This window comes from Struthio camelus, unplaced genomic scaffold (assembly GCF_040807025.1).
Source record: "Struthio camelus isolate bStrCam1 unplaced genomic scaffold, bStrCam1.hap1 HAP1_SCAFFOLD_87, whole genome shotgun sequence".
Classification (NCBI taxonomy): domain Eukaryota; kingdom Metazoa; phylum Chordata; class Aves; order Struthioniformes; family Struthionidae; genus Struthio; species Struthio camelus.
In genome coordinates, this window is record NW_027182724.1 from 76,754 (window position 1) to 97,570 (window position 20,817).

At 72.5% G+C, this 20,817-nt stretch overlaps 1 protein-coding gene across 1 annotated transcript; it reads right to left on the minus strand.

Moving 5' to 3' along the window:
* Positions 1–128: 128 nt before the first annotated feature.
* LOC138065476 (uncharacterized) lies at positions 129–20,487 on the minus strand. The gene is made up of 12 exons (XM_068929498.1): positions 18,718–20,487; positions 18,541–18,598; positions 17,758–17,823; positions 17,579–17,614; positions 17,265–17,389; positions 16,133–16,379; positions 13,872–14,659; positions 12,071–12,134; positions 8,243–8,290; positions 5,858–5,976; positions 2,394–2,532; positions 129–260 (listed from the first exon to the last, which is right to left on the minus strand). The coding sequence occupies exons 1-12, from the start codon at positions 19,969–19,971 to the stop codon at positions 151–153; spliced, it is 3,054 nt and encodes a 1,017-aa protein (XP_068785599.1). The 5' UTR covers positions 19,972–20,487; the 3' UTR covers positions 129–150.
* Positions 20,488–20,817: the final 330 nt, after the last annotated feature.

Consider the following 20,817-nt stretch of genomic DNA (forward strand, 5'->3'; position numbering starts at 1 on the left):
TGGACGCCGGGGCCCCTGTGCTGCCCGGACGCCGGGGCCCTGTGCTGCCCGGACGCCGGGGCCCCTCGTGGCTGGACGCCGGGGCCCCTGTGCTGCCCGGACGCCGGGGCCCCTGTGCTGCCCGGACGCCGGGGCCCCGGGCCGCCGGCGCTAGAGGCGGACGATGCCCAGGAAGGTGCCGTGGGCGCTGAGGTCGAAGGAGGCGTTGGCCCGCGGCACCCGCAGGCGCAGGCGGTCGCCGCTGCGCAGCCGGAACACGCCTGCAACACGCCACGCACACGCCACGCCACGCACACGCCACGCGCACGCCATGCGCACGCCACGCGCACGCCATGCACACGCCACGCGCACGCCACGCACACGCCACGCACACGCCACGCACACGCCACGCACACGCCACGCGCACGCCACGCACATGCCACGCACACACCACGCGCACGCCACGCACACGCCATGCACACGCCACGCGCACGCCACGCACACGCCATGCACACGCCACGCGCACGCCACGCGCACACCACGTGCACGCCACGCACACGCCACGCGCACGCCACGCACACGCCATGCACACGCCACGCGCACGCCACGCGCACACCACGCACACGCCACGCACACGCCACGCGCACGCCACGCACACGCCATGCACACGCCACGCGCACGCCACGCGCACACCACGTGCACGCCACGCACACACCACGCGCACGCCACGCGCACACCACGCGCACGCCACGCACACGCCACGCACACACCACGCGCACGCCACGCACACACCACGCACACGCCACGCGCACGCCACGCGCACGCCACGCCACGCCACGCACACACCACGCACACGCCATGCACACGCCACGCACACGCCATGCACACGCCACGCGCACGCCACGCACACGCCACGCACACGCCACGCACACGCCATTTGCACGCCACGCACACGCCACGCACACGCCACACACACGCCATGCACACGCCATTCGCACGCCACGCACACGCCACGCACACGCCACGCGCACGCCACGCACACGCCACGCGCACGCCATGCACACGCCACGCACACGCCACGCACACGCCACGCACACGCCATGCACACGCCACGCGCACGCCATGCACACGCCACACACACGCCATTCGCACGCCACGCACACGCCACGCACACGCCATGCACACGCCACGCGCACGCCACGCACACGCCACGCACACGCCACGCGCACGCCATGCACACGCCACGCGCACGCCATGCACACACCACGTGCACGCCACGCACACGCCACGCACACGCCACGCACACGCCACGCGCACGCCACGTGCACGCCACGCGCACGCCACGCCACGCCATGCACACGCCACGCGCACGCCACGCACACGCCACGCACACGCCATGCACACGCCACGCGCACGCCACGTGCATGCCACGCGCACGCCACGCACACGCCATGCACACGCCATGCACACGCCACGCACACGCCACGCACACGCCACGCGCACACCACGCACACGCCACGCGCACGCCACGCACACGCCACGCACACGCCACGCGCACACCACGCACACGCCATGCACACGCCACGCACACGCCATGCACACGCCATGCACACGCCACGCACATGCCATGCACACGCCACGCGCACGCCATGCACACGCCACGCGCACGCCACATGCACGCCACGCGCACGCCATGCACACGCCACGCCATGCCACATGCACACCACGCGCACGCCATGCACACGCCATGCGCACGCCATGCACACGCCACAGGGACACGGGGGAGACATAGGACGGGGGGGGGGACACATGGTTAGGGGTGATCTCTGCCCCCTCCCCAGTGCCCCCCAGTGCTCCCAGTGCTCCCAGTGCCCCCAGCCCCCCCAGTGCCCCCAGTGCCCTCCAGCCCCCCCAGCCCCCCCAGTCCCCCCAGTGCTCCCAGTGCTCCCAGCGCCCCCCCAGTCCCCCCCAGTTCCCCCCAGTTTCCCCAGTGCCCCCAGTCCCCCCAGTGCCCCCAACCCCCCCCAGCCCCCCCAGTGCTCCCAGTGCTCCCAGCGCCCCCCCAGTCCCCCCCAGTTCCCCCCAGTTTCCCCAGTGCCCCCAGTCCCCCCAGCCCCCCCAACCCCCCCAACCCCCCCAGTGCTCCCAGTCCCCCCAGTGCCCCCCATCCCCCCATCCCCCCATCCCCCCCAGCCCCACCATCGCCCCCAGCCCCCCCAGTGCCCCCCAGTGCCCCCATCCCCCCCAGTGCCCCCCAGTGCCCCCATCCCCCCCATTGCCCCCCAGTGCTCCCAGTCCCCCCCAGCCCCCCCAGTGCTCCCAGTCCCCCCCAGTCCCCCCCAGCCCCCCCAGTGCTCCCAGTCCCTCCCAGTCCCCCCCAGTGCCCCCCAGTGCCCCCCGCGCCGGGGGGGTACCGGCGGTGTAGCAGGAGGCCTGGGCGCGGGGGGGGGCGGCCATGCTGCGCACGCAGCGGAGCAGCGCCTGGGGGGGCCCCGGGCGGCCGCCCCGCTCCAGCACCTGCCCCATGGCGAAGGTGGCGTCCGTGAACAGCACCTGCCCCCCCGGGCCCCCCCGCGTCAGGGCGGCACACGCGTGTGCACACGCACGCACACGCACGCACACGCACGCACGCGCACGCACACGCACGCACACGCATGCACACGCCTGCACCCGCTCCAGCACCTGCCCCATGGCGAAGGTGGCGTCCGTGAAGAGCACCTGCCCCCCCGGGCCCCCCCGCGTCAGGGCGGCACACGCGTGTGCACACGCTCGCACACGCCCGCACACGCACACACACGCATGCACAGACATGCACACGCCTGCACCTGCCCCATGGCGAAGGTGGCGTCCGTGAAGAGCACCTGCCCCCCCGGGCCCCCCCGCGTCAGGGCGGCACACGCGTGTGCACACGCACGCACACGCACGCACACGCCTGCACACGCACGCACACGCACGCACACGCACGCACACGCATGCACACGCCTGCACCTGCCCCATGGCGAAGGTGGCGTCCGTGAAGAGCACCTGCCCCCCCGGGCCCCCCCGCGCGTCAGGGCCGGCACATGCGTGTGCACACGCACGCACACGCCTGCACACGCACGCACACGCCCGCACACGCCTGCACCCGCTCCAGCACCTGCCCCATGGCGAAGGTGGCGTCCGTGAACAGCACCTGCCCCCCCGGCCCCCCCGCGTCAGGGCGGCACACGCGTGTGCACACGCACGCACACGCACGCACACGCACGCACACGCCTGCACACGCACGCACACGCACGCACACGCCTGCACCCGCTCCAGCACCTGCCCCATGGCGAAGGTGGCGTCCGTGAACAGCACCTGCCCCCCCGGGCCCCCCCGCGCGTCAGGGCCGGCACATGCGTGTGCACACGCACGCACACGCCTGCACACGCACGCACACGCCCGCACACGCCTGCACCCGCTCCAGCACCTGCCCCATGGCGAAGGTGGCGTCCGTGAACAGCACCTGCCCCCCGGCCCCCCCGCGCGTCAGGGCGGCACACGCGTGTGCACACGCACGCACACGCCTGCACACGCACGCACACGCACGCACACGCCTGCACCCGCCTGCACACGCACGCACACGCCTGCACACGCCTGCACCCGCTCCAGCACCTGCCCCATGGCGAAGGTGGCGTCCGTGAACAGCACCTGCCCCCCCGGGCCCCCCCGCGCGTCAGGGCGGCACACGCGTGTGCACACGCACGCACACGCCTGCACACGCACGCACACGCACGCACACGCCTGCACCCGCCTGCACACGCACGCACACGCCTGCACACGCACGCACACGCACGCACACACACGCACACGCATGCACACGCCTGCACACGCCTGCACCCGCTCCAGCACCCGCCCCATGGCGAAGGTGGCGTCCGTGAACAGCACCTGCCCCCCCGGGCCCCCCCGCGTCAGGGCGGCACACGCGTGTGCACACGCACGCACACGCACGCACACGCACGCACATGCACGCACACGCACGCACACGCATGCACACGCCTGCACCCGCTCCAGCACCTGCCCCATGGCGAAGGTGGCGTCCGTGAACAGCACCTGCCCCCCGGGCCCCCCCGCGTCAGGGCGGCACACGCGTGTGCACACGCACGCACACGCACGCACACGCCTGCACACGCCTGCACACGCATGCACACGCCTGCACCCGCTCCAGCACCTGCCCCATGGCGAAGGTGGCGTCCGTGAACAGCACCTGCCCCCCCGGGCCCCCCCCGCGTCAGGGCGGCACACACGTGTGCACACGCACGCACACGCATGCACACGCCCGCACACGCACGCACACGCCCCATGGCGAAGGTGGCGTCCGTGAAGAGCACCTGCCCCCCCGGGCCCCCCCGCGTCAGGGCGGCACACGCGTGTGCACACGCACGCACATGCATGCAATGGTCTGCACACGCATGCACCCGCCTGCACAGACATGCACATGCCTGCACCCGCCTGCGTACACACGCACCTGCCTGCACACGCCTGCGCACACATGCACACGCATGCACCCGCCCGCACAGACATGCGCACGCCTGCACACGCCTGCACATACATGCACACACCTGCACACACCTGCACACACCTGCACACACATGCACACACATGCACCCACCTGCACACGCCTGCACACGCCTGCACATACATGCACACACCTGCACACACATGCACACGCCTGCACACGCCTGCACATACATGCACACACCTGCACACACCTGCACACACATGCACACACATGCACCCCCCTGCACACATGCACACGCCTGCACACACATGCACACACATGCACCTGCCTGCACACACAAGCACCTGCCTGCGCACACATGCACATGCCTGCACACACCTGCACACATATGCACATGCCTGCACCCACGTACACACACATGCACACGCCTGCACACACACGCACACACATGCACACACCTGCCCACACCTGCACACACACGCACACACATGCACACACCTGCCCACACCTGCACACACATGCACATGCATGCACCTGCCTGCACCCGCCTGCACACACATGCACACACCTGCACACACGTGCACACGCCTGCACACACGCACACACACGCACCCGCCTCCACACACGTGCACCCGCCTGCACACACGTGCACACGCCTGCACACACCTGCACACACGCACACACACACACCCGCCTGCACACACGTGCACACGCCTGCACACACCTGCACACACGCACACACACGCACCCGCCTCCACACACGTGCACCCGCCTGCACACACGTGCACACGCCTGCACACACCTGCACACACGCACACACACACACCCGCCTGCACACACGTGCACACGCCTGCACACACCTGCACACACGCACACACACGCACCCGCCTCCACACACGTGCACCCGCCTGCACACACGTGCACACGCCTGCACACACCTGCACACACGCACACACACACACCCGCCTGCACACACGTGCACACGCCTGCACACACCTGCACACACGCACACACACGCACCCGCCTCCACACACGTGCACCCGCCTGCACACACCTGCACACACGCACACACACGCACCCGCCTGCACACACGTGCACCCGCCTGCACACACGTGCACACGCCTGCACACACCTGCACACACGCACACACACGCACCCGCCTGCACACACGTGCACACGCCTGCACACACCTGCACACACGCACACACACGCACCCGCCTCCACACACGTGCACCCGCCTGCACACACGTGCACACGCCTGCACACACCTGCACACACGCACACACACGCACCCGCCTGCACACACGTGCACACGCCTGCACACACCTGCACCCGCCCGCACCCTCCCGCACCCGCCCGCACCCGGGGGCCCCGGGGGGGTGGGGGGGGGGGGCTCACCTGGCTGTAGACGAGGTAGAGGCCGGGGCGCCGCACGGCCACCAGGGGCCCGGCCGCCTCCAGGGCTCGCCCGCGCCGCAGCACCGGCTCCCAGGCCACCTCGGTGGCGTCGGCCTCGCCTGCGCCCGCACCGCCATGCCACCGCCGCCCGGGGCCCCGGCGTCCGGGCCTCCCCCCGCCCCGGGGCCCCGGCGTCCGGGCCTCCCCCCGCCCCGGGGCCCAGGCGTCCGGGCGTCCCCCCGCCCAGGGGCCCAGGCGTCCGGGCCTCCCCCCGCCCCGGGGCCCAGGCGTCCAGGTGTCCCCACCCCCAGGGGCCCAGGCGTCCGGGCGTCCCCACACCCGGGGCCCAGGCGTCCGGGTGTCCCCACCCCCAGGGGCCCAGGCGTCAGGGCGTCCCCATCCCCAGGGGCCCAGGCGTCCGGGTGTTCCCCTCGCCCCGGGGCCCAGGCGTCCGGGCATCCTCATCCCCAGGGGCCCAGGCGTCCGGGTGTCCCCACCCCCAGGGGCCCAGGCGTCAGGGCGTCCCCATCCCCAGGGGCCCAGGCGTCCGGGTGTTCCCCTCGCCCCGGGGCCCAGGCGTCCGGGCATCCTCATCCCCAGGGGCCCAGGCGTCCGGGTGTCCCCACCCCCAGGGGCCCAGGCGTCAGGGCGTCCCCATCCCCAGGGGCCCAGGCGTCCGGGTGTCCCCACCCCCAGGGGCCCAGGCGTCCGAGTGTCCCCATCCCCAGGGGCCCCGGCGTCCGGGCGTCCCCACCCCCAGGGGCCCAGGCGTCCAGGCGTCCCCATCCCCAGGGGCCCAGGCGTCCGGGCGTCCCCACCCCCAGGGGCCCAGGCATCCGGGCGTCTTCATCCTCAGGGGCCCAGGCGTCCGGGCGTCCCCACCCCCAGGGGCCCAGGCGTCCGGGCGTCCCCCCGCCCCGGGGCCCAGGCGTCCGGGTGTCCCCCCGCCCAGGGGCCCAGGCGTCCGGGCGTCCCGCCGCCCCGGGGCCCAGGCGTCCGGGCATCCCCACCCCCAGGGGCCCCGGCATCCGGGCGTCCCCACCCCCAGGGGCCCAGGCGTCCGGGCGTCCCCCCGCCCCGGGGCCCAGGCGTCCAGGTGTCCCCACCCCCAGGGGCCCAGGCGTCCGGGTGTCCCCCCGCCCCGGGGCCCAGGCGTCCGGGCGTCCCGCCGCCCCGGGGCCCAGGCGTCTGGGCCTCCCCCCGCCCCGGGGCCCAGGCGTCCGGGCCTCCCCCCGCCCCGGGGCCCAGGCGTCCGGGCGTCCCCACCCCCAGGGGCCCCGGAGTCCAGGCGTCCCCCCGCCCCGGGGCCCAGGCGTCCAGGTGTCCCCACCCCCAGGGGCCCAGGCGTCAGGGCGTCCCCACACCCGGGGCCCAGGCGTCCGGGTGTCCCCACCCCCAGGGGCCCAGGCGTCAGGGCGTCCCCATCCCCAGGGGCCCAGGCGTCCGGGTGTTCCCCTCGCCCCGGGGCCCAGGCGTCCGGGCATCCTCATCCCCAGGGGCCCAGGCGTCCGGGTGTCCCCACCCCCAGGGGCCCAGGCGTCCGAGTGTCCCCATCCCCAGGGGCCCCGGCGTCCGGGCGTCCCCACCCCCAGGGGCCCCGGCGTCCGGGCGTCCCCCCATCCCCAAGGGCCCAGGCGTCCGGGTGTCCCCATCCCCAGGGGACCCGGTGTCCGGGCATCCCCCCACCCCGGGGCCCAGGCGTCCGGGTGTCCCCATCCCCAGGGGCCCAGGTGTCCGGGCGTCCCCACCCCCAGGGGCCCCGGAGTCCGGGTGTCCCCACCCCCAGGGGCCCAGGCGTCCGGGCGTCCCCCCGCCCCGGGGCCCAGGCATCCGGGCGTCCCCACCCCCAGGGGCCCCGGAGTCCGGGTGTCCCCACCCCCAGGGGCCCAGGCGTCAGGGCGTCCCCATCCCCAGGGGCCCAGGCGTCCGGGTGTTCCCCTCGCCCCGGGGCCCAGGCGTCCGGGCATCCTCATCCCCAGGGGCCCAGGCGTCCGGACGTCCCCACCCCCAGGGGCCCAGGCGTCCGGGTGTCCCCATCCCCAGGGACCCCGGCGTCCGGGCGTCCCCCCGCCCCGGGGCCCAGGCGTCCGGGTGTCCCCATCCCCAGGGGACCCGGCGTCCGGGCGTCCCCCCGCCCCGGGGCCCAGGCGTCCGGGTGTCCCCACCCCCAGGGGCCCCGGAGTCCGGGTGTCCCCACCCCCAGGGGCCCCGGCGTCAGGGCGTCCCCCCGCCCCGGGGCCCAGGCGTCCGGGTGTCCCCACCCCCAGGGGCCCCGGCGTCCGGGTGTCCCCATCCCCAGGGGCCCAGGTGTCCGGGTGCCCCCCCGCCCCAGGGACACCCCCTCCCCCAAGGCCCCCAGGGGCCCAGGCGTCCGGGGACACCCACCGATGCTGAAGCGGCTGTTGGGGACGAGGTGCAGGACGGCCCGGGAGCCTGGGGACACGCGTCACCCGTGGTGGCATCTGTCCTCATGTCCCTCCATGTCCCCCCGTGTCCCCCCATGTCCATCCATGTCCCTCCATGTCCTCCATGTCCCCCCATGTCCCCCCGTGTCCCCCATGTCCCTCCATGTCCCTCCATGTCCCTCCATGTCCCTCCATGTCCCCCCGTGTCCCCCATGTCCCCCCATGTCCCTCCATGTCCCCCCGTGTCCCCCCATGTCCATCCATGTCCCTCCATGTCCCCCCGTGTCCCCCATGTCCCTCCATGTCCCCCATGTCCCCCCATGTCCCCCATGTCCCTCCATGTCCCTCATGTCCCTCCATGTCCCCCATGTCCCTCCATGTCCCCCATGTCCCCCCATGTCCCTCCATGTCCCCCCGTGTCCCCCCATGTCCATCCATGTCCCTCCATGTCCCCCCGTGTCCCCCATGTCCCTCCATGTCCCCCATGTCCCTCCATGTCCCCCATGTCCCCCCATGTCCCTCCATGTCCCCCATGTCCCCCCATGTCCATCCATGTCCCTCCATGTCCTCCATGTCCCCCCATGTCCCCCCGTGTCCCCCATGTCCCTCCATGTCCCTCCATGTCCCTCCATGTCCCCCCATGTCCCCCCATGTCCCTCCATGTCCTCCATGTCCCCCATGTCCCCCCATGTCCCCCATGTCCCCCCATGTCCCTCCATGTCCCCCCATGTCCTCCATGTCCTCCATGTCCCCCCATGTCCCCCCATGTCCCCCCATGTCCCCCATGTCCCCCCATGTCCCTCCATGTCCCCCCATGTCCTCCATGTCCCCCATGTCCCCCCATGTCCCTCCATGTCCCTCCATGTCCTCCATGTCCCCCATGTCCTCCATGTCCCCCATGTCCCCCCATGTCCCTCCATGTCCCCCCATGTCCTCCATGTCCTCCATGTCCCCCATGTCCTCCATGTCCCCCATGTCCCCCCATGTCCCCCCATGTCCCCCATGTCCCTCCATGTCCCCCCATGTCCCCCATGTCCCCCATGTCCCTCCATGTCCCTCCATGTCCCCCATGTCCCCCCATGTCCCCCCGTGTCCCCCATGTCCCCCCATGTCCCTCCATGTCCCCCCGTGTCCCCCCATGTCCCCCCATGTCCCCCCATGTCCTCCATGTCCTCCATGTCCCCCCATGTCCCCCCATGTCCCCCCATGTCCCCCCGTGTCCCCCCGTGTCCCCCATGTCCTCCATGTCCCCCCATGTCCTCCATGTCCTCCATGTCCCCCATGTCCCCCCATGTCCCCCCATGTCCCCCATGTCCCCCATGTCCCCCCGTGTCCCCCATGTCCCCCCATGTCCCCCATGTCCCCCATGTCCCCCCATGTCCTCCATGTCCCACCATGTCCCCCATGTCCCCCCATGTCCATCCATGTCCCTCCATCTCCTCCATGTCCCCCATTTCCCCCATGTCCCTCCATGTCCCACCATGTCCATCCATGTCCATCCATGTCCCCCCATGTCCCCCATGTCCCTCCATGTCCCCCCATGTCCCCCATGTCCCTCCATCTCCTCCATGTCCCCCATGTCCCTCCATGTCCCCCCATGTCCCCCCATGTCCATCCATGTCCCTCCATCTCCTCCATGTCCCCCATGTCCCCCATGTCCCTCCATGTCCCCCCGTGTCCCTCCATGTCCCCCCATGTCCCCCCATGTCCCTCCATGTCCCACCATGTCCATCCATGTCCCCCCGTGTCCCTCCATGTCCCCCCATGTCCCCCCACGTCCCTCCATGTCCCCCATGTCCCCCCATGTCCTCCATGTCCCTCCATGTCCCTCCATGTCCCCCATGTCCTCCATGTCTCCCATGTCCCTCCATGTCCCCCATGTCCCCCATGTCCCTCCATGTCCTCCATGTCCCTCCATGTCCCCCATGTCCCCCCATGTCCCCCCATGTCCCCCATGTCCCCCATGTCCCTCCATGTCCCCCATGTCCCCCCATGTCCCTCCATGTCCCTCCATGTCCCCCCATGTCCTCCATGTCCTCCATGTCCCCCCGTGTCCCTCCATGTCCCTCCATGTCCCTCCATGTCCCCCCAGGTCCCCCCATGTCCTCCATGTCCTCCCGTGTCCCTCCATGTCCCTCCATGTCCCCCCATGTCCCCCCATGTCCTCCATGTCCCCCCACGTCCCTCCATGTCCTCCATGTCCCCCCATGTCCCTCCATGTCCCCCCATGTCCCCCCATGTCCTCCATGTCCCCCCACGTCCCTCCATGTCCTCCATGTCCCCCCGTGTCCCCCCGTGTCCCCCATGTCCCTCATGTCCCTCCATATCCCCCCGTGTCCTCCCATGTCCCCCCATGTCCCCCCATGTCCCTCCATGTCCCCCCAGGTCCCCCCATGTCCCTCCATGTCCCTCCATGTCCCCCCATGTCCTCCATGTCCCCCCATGTCCCCCCATGTCCCTCCATGTCCCCCCAGGTCCCCCCATGTCCCTCCATGTCCCCCATGTCCCCCATGTCCCCCCAAGTCCCTCCATGTCCCCCCATGTCCCCCCATGTCCCCCCGTGTCCCCCATGTCCCCCATGTCCCTCCATGTCCCTCCATGTCCCCCCAGGTCCCCCCGTGTCCTCCATGTCCCTCCATGTCCCCCCATGTCCCCCCAGGTCCCCCCGTGTCCTCCATGTCCCTCCATGTCCCCCCATGTCCCCCCATGTCCCCCCATGTCCTCCATGTCCTCCATGTCCCCCCATGTCCCTCCATGTCCCTCCATGTCCTCCATGTCCCTCCATGTCCCCCCATGTCCCCCCATGTCCCTCCATGTCCCCCATGTCCCCCCATGTCCTCCATGTCCTCCATGTCCCCCCATGTCCCCCCATGTCCCTCCATGTCCTCCATGTCCCTCCATGTCCCCCCATGTCCCTCCATGTCCCTCCATGTCCCCCCATGTCCCCCCATGTCCCTCCATGACCCCCATGTCCCCCATGTCCCTCCATGTCCTCCATGTCCCTCCATGTCCCCCCATGTCCCCCCATGTCCCTCCATGTCCCCCATGTCCCCCCATGTCCTCCATGTCCTCCATGTCCCCCCATGTCCCCCCATGTCCCTCCATGTCCTCCATGTCCCTCCATGTCCCCCCATGTCCCCCCATGTCCCTCCATGTCCCCCATGTCCCCCCATGTCCCCCCAAGTCCCTCCATGTCCCCCATGTCCCCCCATATCCCTCCATGTCCCCCATGTCCCCCATGTCCCTCCATGTCCCCCATGTCCCCCCATGTCCCTCCATGTCCCTCCATGTCCCTCCATGTCCCCCCATGTCCCCCATGTCCCCCCATGTCCCTCCATGTCCCTCCATGTCCCTCCATGTCCCTCCATGTCCCCCATGTCCCCCATGTCCCCCCATGTCCCCCCATGTCCCCCATGTCCCCCCATGTCCTCCATGTCCTCCATGTCCCCCCATGTCCCCCCATGTCCCTCCATGTCCTCCATGTCCCTCCATGTCCCCCCATGTCCCCCCATGTCCCTCCATGTCCCCCATGTCCCCCCATGTCCCCCCAAGTCCCTCCATGTCCCCCATGTCCCCCCATATCCCTCCATGTCCCCCATGTCCCCCATGTCCCTCCATGTCCCCCATGTCCCCCCATGTCCCTCCATGTCCCTCCATGTCCCTCCATGTCCCCCCATGTCCCCCATGTCCCCCCATGTCCCTCCATGTCCCTCCATGTCCCTCCATGTCCCCCCATGTCCCTCCATGTCCCTCCATGTCCCTCCATGTCCCCCCATGTCCCCCATGTCCCCCGTGTCCCCCCACTCACGGGACTCCCAGTGTCTCTCCAGGGTTTTCCCCAGCGCCCGGCGGTCGCGGCCGCTCCAGGGGTCCTGCGAGGCTGCGGGGTCACGCCGGGGGCCCAGGCGTCCGGGAGACCCCCACCCCACCCAGGGGCCCAGGCGTCCGGGTGCCCCCCCCCGCCCGCCCGCGCCCGGCGCATACGTGTCACCCAGCCCGGCGCACACGTGAGGACACGCCTGGACACGCGGTGGCCTCGGCTGCCCCCCCCCCGGCCCCGGGGGCCCAGGCGTCCGGCCACCCCCATCTCGGGGACCCACGTGTCTAGTGTGCACCCCCACCAGGGGCCCAGGCGTCCGGGCCCCCCCCCAACCCCAGGTACCCAGGTGTCCGGCCCCCCCCCACACTTCAGGGGCCCAGGTGTCCGGGGGCCCAGGCGTCCGGGCCCCCCCCACCCCAGGTACCCAGCTGCCCAGGTCCCACCCCAGGGGCCCAGGCGTCCGGGCCCCCCCCACCCCAGGTACCCAGCTGCCCAGGTCTCACCTCAGGGGCCCAGGCGTCCAGGGGCCCAGGCGTCCGGGCCCCCCCCACCCCATGACCCCAGGTACCCACGTGTCCAGCCCCCCCACCCCAGGGGCCCAGGCGTCCAGAGACCCAGGCGTCCGGCCCCCCCCCCCCACCCCAGGTACCCAGGTGTCCAGGTCCCACCCTAGGGGCCCAGGCGTCCGGCCCCCCCTCCCCCACCCCAGGTACCCAGGTGTCCAGGTCCCACCCCAGGGGCCCAGGCGTCCGGGCCCCCCCCACCCCAGGTACCCACGTGTCCAGCCCCCCCACCTCCAGGGGCCCAGGCGTCCGGGGGCCCAGGCGTCCGGGCCCCCCCCACCCCAGGTACCCAGCTGCCCAGGTCTCACCTCAGGGGCCCAGGCGTCCAGGGGCCCAGGCGTCCGGGCCCCCCCCCACCCCATGACCCCAGGTACCCACGTGTCCAGCCCCCCCACCCCAGGGGCCCAGGCGTCCAGGGGCCCAGGCGTCCGGTCCCCCCCCCCCACCCCAGGTACCCAGGTGTCCAGGTCCCACCCCAGGGGCCCAGGCGTCCGGGCCCCCCCCACCGGGCCCCCCCCACCCCAGGTACCCACGTGTCCAGCCCCCCCACCTCCAGGGGCCCAGGCGTCCGGGGGCCCAGGCGTCCGGGCCCCCCCCACCCCATGACCCCAGGTACCCACGTGTCCAGCCCCCCCACCCCAGGGGCCCAGGCGTCCAGGGGCCCAGGCGTCCGGTCCCCCCCCCCCACCCCAGGTACCCAGGTGTCCAGGTCCCACCCCAGGGGCCCAGGCGTCCGGGCCCCCCCCACCGGGCCCCCCCCACCCCAGGTACCCACGTGTCCAGCCCCCCCACCTCCAGGGGCCCAGGCGTCCGGGGGCCCAGGCGTCCGGGCCCCCCCCACCCCATGACCCCAGGTACCCACGTGTCCAGCCCCCCCACCCCAGGGGCCCAGGCGTCCAGGGGCCCAGGCGTCCGGCCCCCCCCCCCCCCACCCCAGGTACCCAGGTGTCCAGGTCCCACCCTAGGGGCCCAGGCGTCCGGCCCCCCCTCCCCCACCCCAGGTACCCAGGTGTCCAGGTCCCACCCCAGGGGCCCAGGCGTCCAGGCCCCCCCCACCCCAGGTACCCACGTGTCCAGCCCCCCCACCTCCAGGGGCCCAGGCGTCCGGGGGCCCAGGCGTCCGCCCCCCCCCCCCCCCAGGTACCCACGTGTCCAGCCCCCCCCCCAACCCAGGGGCCCAGGCGTCCGGGGGCCCAGGCGTCTGGGGGCCCCGGCGTCCGGCTCACCTGCAGCCGCCCCCGCAGCGCCTCCAGCTGCGCCCGCAGCGCCCCGAGCTCCCGCCGCTGCTCCAGCACCGCCACCAGGCAGAGCAGGGCGCCCAGCGCGGCCCCCCCGGCCAGCCACCGCCCCCCCGCCCCCATGGGCCCAGGCGTCCGGGACCCCCCCCGCCCCGCTGCCCTGCTCGCGCCCGGGGACCCAGGCGTCCGGGCCCCCTCGGCTCTGAAGTGCCCCCGAACCGCTCCCGGGGGCCCAGGCGTCTGGGACCCCTCAACTGCTCCCGGGGGCCCAGGCGTCCGGGACCCCCTGACCGCTATGAAGGACCCAGGCGTCCGGGCCGAGCCCCCCCCCCCAACTCTGAGCTGCCCCTGAACAGCTCCCGGGGCCCAGGTGTCCGGGCCTCCTCGACTGCTCCTAGGGGCCCAGGCGTCCGGGACCCCCCCCAAATCACTCCCAGGGGCCCAGGTGTCCGGGCCTCCTCGACTGCTCCTAGGGGCCCAGGCGTCCGGGACCCCCCCCAAATCACTCCCAGGGGCCCAGGTGTCCGGGCCTCCTCGACTGCTCCCAGGGGCCCAGGCGTCCGGGACCCCCCCCAAATCACTCCCAGGGGCCCAGGTGTCCGGGCCTCCTCGACTGCTCCTAGGGGCCCAGGCGTCCGGGACCCCCCTCCCAATTGCTCCCAGGGGCCCAGGCGTTCGGGACCCCCCCAAATCACTCCCAGGGGCCCAGGTGTCCGGGACCCCCTCCCAATCGCTCCCAGGGGCCCAGGCGTCCGGGTGCTCCCCCCTCGCCCCACCTGCCCCCTACCCCTGCGCTGCGGACCCAGGCGTCCGGGCGCCCCCGAGCCCCGTGGTCTCGGTGCTGCCGGCCAGAGGGAGCCCAGGCGTCCGGGTGCCCCCCCCTTCCCGCCCCCCTCCCCCCCCCACGCAGGGACCCAGGCGTCCGGGGTGGCCCTGGGAGCCGGGATCTTGCGCAAGGTGGGGAGGAACCTGCAGGGCCGGAAACCTCCCGCTCCCGCCAAGGGGCCCAGGTGTCCGGGTGCCCCGCCCCGCTGCCCAAGGGGCCCAGGCGTCCGGGTGCTCCGCGCCCGCCAAAAGGACCCAGGCGGCCGGGGAACCCGCTCCGGCCGAGGGGCCCAGGCGTCCGGGAGCCCCTCGCTCCAAGCGCCAGGCCGCGCTGCCTGCAGGGGCCCAGGCGTCCGGGGCTCCCACCCGAGGGGACCCAGGCATCCGCCCCCCCCCCCCCCCCAAGGGACCCAGGCGTCCGGGCGCCACCACACAGACTGCCGGTGTTTTTTTTTTATCTTATAACTATTTTATACATAATTATAATTTCTGATATAAAATCTCCCCCTGCCCCCCCCTCCCCTGGGCTGGCCCCTCCCCGGGGCGGGGCCAGTGGGGGGCGGGGCCTCCTGTAGCTCCACCTGTCCCCTACCGAGGGGGCCCAGGCGTCCGGGTCACTCCTCGAGGGGGCCCAGGCGTCCGGGTCACTCCCAAGGGACCCAGGCGTCCCTGAGGGACCCAGGTGTCCGGGTCACTCCTCGAGGGGGCCCAGGCGTCCGGGTCACTCCCAAGGGACCCAGGTGTCCCTGAGGGACCCAGGTGTCCGAGTCACTCCTCGAGGGGGCCCAGGCGTCCGGGTCACTCCCAAGGGACCCAGGCGTCCCTGAGGGACCCAGGCGTCCGGGTCACTCCTGGAGGGGGCCCAGGTGTCCGGGTCACTCCCAAGGGACCCAGGCGTCCCTGAGGGACCCAGGTGTCCGGGTCACTCCTCGAGGGGGCCCAGGCGTCCGGGTCACTCCCAAGGGACCCAGGCGTCCCTGAGGGACCCAGGCGTCCGGGTCACTCCTCGAGGGGGCCCAGGAGTCCGGGTCACTCCCAAGGGACCCAGGCGTCCCTGAGGGACCCAGGCGTCCGGGTCACTCCTCGAGGGGGCCCAGGTGTCCGGGTCACTCCCAAGGGACCCAGGCGTCCCTGAGGGACCCAGGCGTCCGGGTCACTCCTGGAGGGGGCCCAGGAGTCCGGGTCACTCCCAAGGGACCCAGGCGTCCCTGAGGGACCCAGGTGTCCGGGTCACTCCTGGAGGGGGCCCAGGCGTCCGGGTCACCCCTAAGGGACCCAGGCTTCCGGGTCCCCCCTCAAGGGGGCCCAGGCGTTCGGGTTGCCCCCCGAAGGAACCCAGGCCTCCAGCCTCCCCCCACCCCTAAGGGACCCAGGCGTCCGGGTCCCCCCTCGAGGGGGCCCAGGCGTCCGGGCCCGCCCTCAGCGCACCTGGAAGAGGCCGAAGTAGGTGAGGTAGGGCTCGGGCTTGAGGCGGACGCGGGGCAGGGTGCGCAGGGCCAGCGGGGCGGCGGGCGGCAGCGCCAGCAGCCCCCCCAGGCGGCAGCCCCGCAGGCGGGCCCCGGCGTCCCCCGGCCGCGGCGGCGGCAGCTGCTCCAGGCACCGCAGCGCCAGCGCCCCCCCCACCGCCACCTCCAGCTTCAGGTAGGCCGTGCCCGCCTCGTCGAAGTGCGCCTGCGGGGGGGGCGGGGGGGGGCCCAGGCGTCCGGTCAGACGTGGGGTCAACCCCACCACCACTGACCCCCTAGGGGCCCAGGCGTCCGGGCGTCCCCATCCCCAGGGGCCCAGGCATCCGGGCGTCTTCATCCCCAGGGGCCCAGGCGTCCGGGCGTCCCCATCCCCAGGGACCAAGGCGTCCGGGCGTCTTCATCCCCAGGGGCCCAGGTGTCCGGGCATCCTCATCCCCAGGGGCCCAGGCGTCCGGGCGTCCCCATCCCCAGGGGCCCAGGTGTCCGGGCGTCCCCATCCCCAGGGGCCCAGGCGTCCGGGCGTCTTCATCCCCAGGGGCCCAGGCATCCGAGGGGCCCAGGCATCCGAGGGCCCAGGTGTTCAGGCGCTGCTCCCATCCTGCCCCGGGGCCCAGGCATCCAAGGGGCCCAGGCGTCCGGGCGCTGCTCCCACCCCCACCCCGGGGCCCAGGCATCCAAGGGGCCCAGGCGTCCGGGCGCTGCTCCCACCCCCACCCCGGGGCCCAGGCGTCCGAGGGGCCCAGGCATCCGAGGGGCCCAGGTGTTCAGGCGCTGCTCCCATCCTGCCCCGGGGCCCAGGCATCCAAGGGGCCCAGGTGTCCGGGCGCTGCTCCCACCCCCACCCCGGGGCCCAGGCATCCAAGGGGCCCAGGCGTCCGGGCGCTGCTCCCATCCCCACCCCGGGGCCCAGGCATCCGAGGGGCCCAGGTGTTCAGGCGCTGCTCCCATCCCGCCCCGGGGGCCCGGGTGTCCAAGGAGCCCAGGCGTCCGGGTGCTGCTCCCATCCCGCTCCGGGGGCCCAGGCGTCCGGGCGCTGCTCCCACCCCCACCCCAGGGCCCAGGCGTCCGAGGGGCCCAGGCGTCCGGGCACCTGGCTGTAGAGGTAGTAGAGGCCGGGCCGGGCCACGCGGAAGCCGCCGCTCGCCGGGTCGTAGCTCAGCGGCGACGTCGCGTTGAGCCGCGACTCGGCCCAGCCCCGGATCGTCCCGTCCGCCTCTGCGCGGGGACACGGGGACAGCGTGGGGACGCTGGCGGCGACGTGGGGACATCGGGGCACCCGCCGGGACACCATGGCGACAGGGAACCTCCTTCCCCCCCCCCCCCCCACTGCCAGCTGGGAGGGGCCCAGGCGTCCGGGGGGCCCAGGCGTCCGGGGGGCCCAGGCGTCCGGGCCCCCTCCGTTACCTGCCAGGATCCCGTCCCGCGACGCTCCGGCTTGAACTGCAACGGCAGCACCCGGTCACCGGCGCCCGGACGCCTGGGCCCCCTCCACCCCGGACGCCTGGGCCCACCCGAAACCTGCGTCCTGTCCCCCCCACCCATGGGTGCCCCCCGCCCCGGGACACCCCCCCCCCCCCACTCACCTTCGTAGTGGGCGGCCCAGGCCGGGGCGGCAGCAGCTTTGCGGCTTCGGGGCCTCTTCCGGGGTGCTGCAACGGCAGTGAGGACGCAGGGGCCCAGGTGTCCGGGGGGCCCAGGCGTCCGGGTGCGTCCTGCTCCCCCCACAGGGGGCCCAGGCGTCTGGGGGACCCAGGTGTCCGGGGGGCCCAGGCGTCCGGGTGCGTTCCCCTCCCCCTGCAGGGGACCTAAATGTCCTGGGGGCCCAGGTGTCCGGGCACATCCCTGTCCCCCTCCAGAGGGCCCAGGCATCCGGGGGGCCCAGGTGTCCGGGCACATCCCCCTCCCTCTCCAGAGGGCCCAGGCGTCCGGGGGGCCCAGGCATCCGGGGGGCCTAGGTGTCCGGGTGCATCCCCCTCCCCCTCCAGAGGGCCCAGGCGTCTGGGGGGCCCAGGCATCCGGGGGGCCCAGGTGTCCGGGTGCATCCCCCTCCCCCTCCAGAGGGCCCAAGCGTCCGGGGGGCCCAGGCGTCCAGGGGGGCCCAGGCCTCCGGGCACATTCCCCTCGCCCTCCAGGGGACCCAGGCGTCCGGGGGGCCCAGGCGTCCGGGCACATTCCCCTCGCCCTCCAGGGGACCCAGGCGTCCGGGGGGCCCAGGCGTCCAGGGGGGCCCAGGCGTCCGGGCACATTCCCCTCGCCCTCCAGGGGACCCAGGCGTCCGGGGGGCCCAGGCGTCCGGCTGCATCTCCCTCCCCCCTCCAGAGGGCCCAGGCGTCCGGGGGGCCCAGGCGTCCGGGGGGGGCACTCACCAGCACGCCGGTGCCGGGGCGCCCGGGGTTGGTCCTGGCTCAGGCCTCGAGGCAGGAGCTGGGGGAGAAACGGGGGGGAAAAGGGTGTAAACGGGGCAAAGCGGGTGCAAACGGGGTGTCAGTGGGGGGGCAATGGGGGGGTCAGTGGGGTGGAAATGGGGGGGGGGCGGCACCTACCCCGGGCGGCTCCAGCGCTGACGCCCCCCCCTGCAGCAGCGCCTGCGGGAGAGACAGGGCCGTCACCCCCCCCCCGCCGGGGCCCAGGCGTCCGGGCTCTACCCTACCCGGACGCCTGGGTCCCCCTCCCCGGCCTGACTGTGCTGGGGGGTTTGCACGAGGTTTGCACGGGGTTTGCACGGCATTTGCACGGGGTTTGCACGGCGTCTGCATGGCGTTTGCATGGGGTTTGCACAGCGTTTGCACGGTGTTTGCACGGTGTTTGCACGGTGTTTGCATGGGGTTTGCACAGCGTTTGCACGGCATTTGCACGGGGTTTGCACGGCGTCTGCATGGCGTTTGCATGGGGTTTGCACAGCGTTTGCACGGTGTTTGCACGGTGTTTGCATGGGGTTTGCACAGGGTTTGCACGGCGTTTGCACGGTGTTTGCACAGCGTTTGCACAGCGTTTGCACGGTGTTTGCACGGTGTTTGCACGGCGTTTGCACGGTGTTTGCATGGGGTTTGTACAGGGTTTGCACGGTGTTTGCATGGGGTTTGCACAGGGTTTGCACGGCGTTTGCACGGTGTTTGCACAGCGTTTGCACGGTGTTTGCACGGGGTTTGCACGGCGTTTGCACGGTGTTTGCATGGGGTTTGCACAGCGTTTGCACGGTGTTTGCATGGGGTTTGCACGGTGTTTGCACAGCATTTGCATGATGTTTGCACAGCGTTTGCACAGTATTTGCACAGCGTTTGCACGGGGTTTGCACAGCATTTGCATGGTGTTTGCACAGCGTCTGCACGGCGTTTGCACGGGGTTTGCACAGCGTTTGCATGGTGTTTGCACAGCGTCTGCACAGCGTTTGCACGGGGTTTGCACAGCGTTTGCATGGTGTTTGCACAGCGCCTGCTCGCTGTTTGCACAGGGCTTGCACAGCGTTTGCCCAGCGCCTGCGTGGTGTTTGCGCGGGGTCTGCACGTTTCTTGCCCAGCGCCTGCGCGGTGTTTGCGCAGCGCTCGCGGAGCCCCTGCGGCGTGTTTGCATTGGTGCTCGCAGCGGGTGTGCAGCGCCTTTGCACAGGCGCTCGCAGTGCGCTCGCGCGGTGTCTGCATGCCCTTTGCACAGCATTTGCACGGCGCTTGCAGTGCATTCGCAGTGCGATTGCACAGTGCTTGCAGTGGGCTTGCACAGCACGTGCTGCGCATCGGCAGCATTTCCGCAGTGCATTCGCAGCGTGTTTCCAGTGCAATTGCACAACCTCGGCAGTGCATTTGCGGTGTTTTCCCAGTGCAACCGCACAACCCTTGTGGTGCATTCACGGTGTGTTCCCAGTGCAATCGCACAACCCTCGCGGTGCAATCGCACAACCCTCACGGTGCATTCACGGTGTGTTCCCAGTGCAATCACACAACCTTCGTGGTGCAACCGCACAACCCTTGTGGTGCATTCACGGTGTGTTTCCAGTGCAACTGCACAACCCTCGCGGTGCATTCGCAGTGTGTTTCCAGTGCAATTGCACAACCTTTGCAGTGCAATCGCACAACCCTCGCGGTGCAATCGCACAACCTTCACGGTGCATTCGCAGTGTGTTTCCAGTGCAATCACACAACCTTCGTGGTGCAACCGCACAACCCTCGCGGTGCATTCACGGTGTGTTCCCAGTGCAATCGCACAACCCTCGCGGTGCAATCGCGGCGTGTTTCCAGTGCAACCGCACCACCTTCGCGGCGCAACGGCGGCGCGCTCCCAGCGCCGTCGCACCGCGTTCGCCGCCGCCCCCTCCCCAGCAGCCCCCCTCCCCCCAACCCCGGTCCAACCCCCCCCCCTCCCCGCCGGCGGCCCCTCACCTGCGCGGCGGGCGCAGCGCCGCGGGCCCAGGCGCCGAGCGCCAGCCCCAGGCTGAGGCCGGCCAGGCCGAGCGCGGCGCCGGCGGCCGAGCCCAGCAGCACCAGGCGGGCGTCCCGCAGCGCCCCGGAGCCCCGCAGCCGGCTCATCCCGGCCTGGGCCTGGGCCTGCGCCGGGCGCTGCACGCGGGGCGCGACGGGAGCAAAGCAGCCGCCGCTGCAGGAAGCAGGACGGGGTTGGGTTTGGGGGGGGGGGCGGGGGGGAGCCGGGGG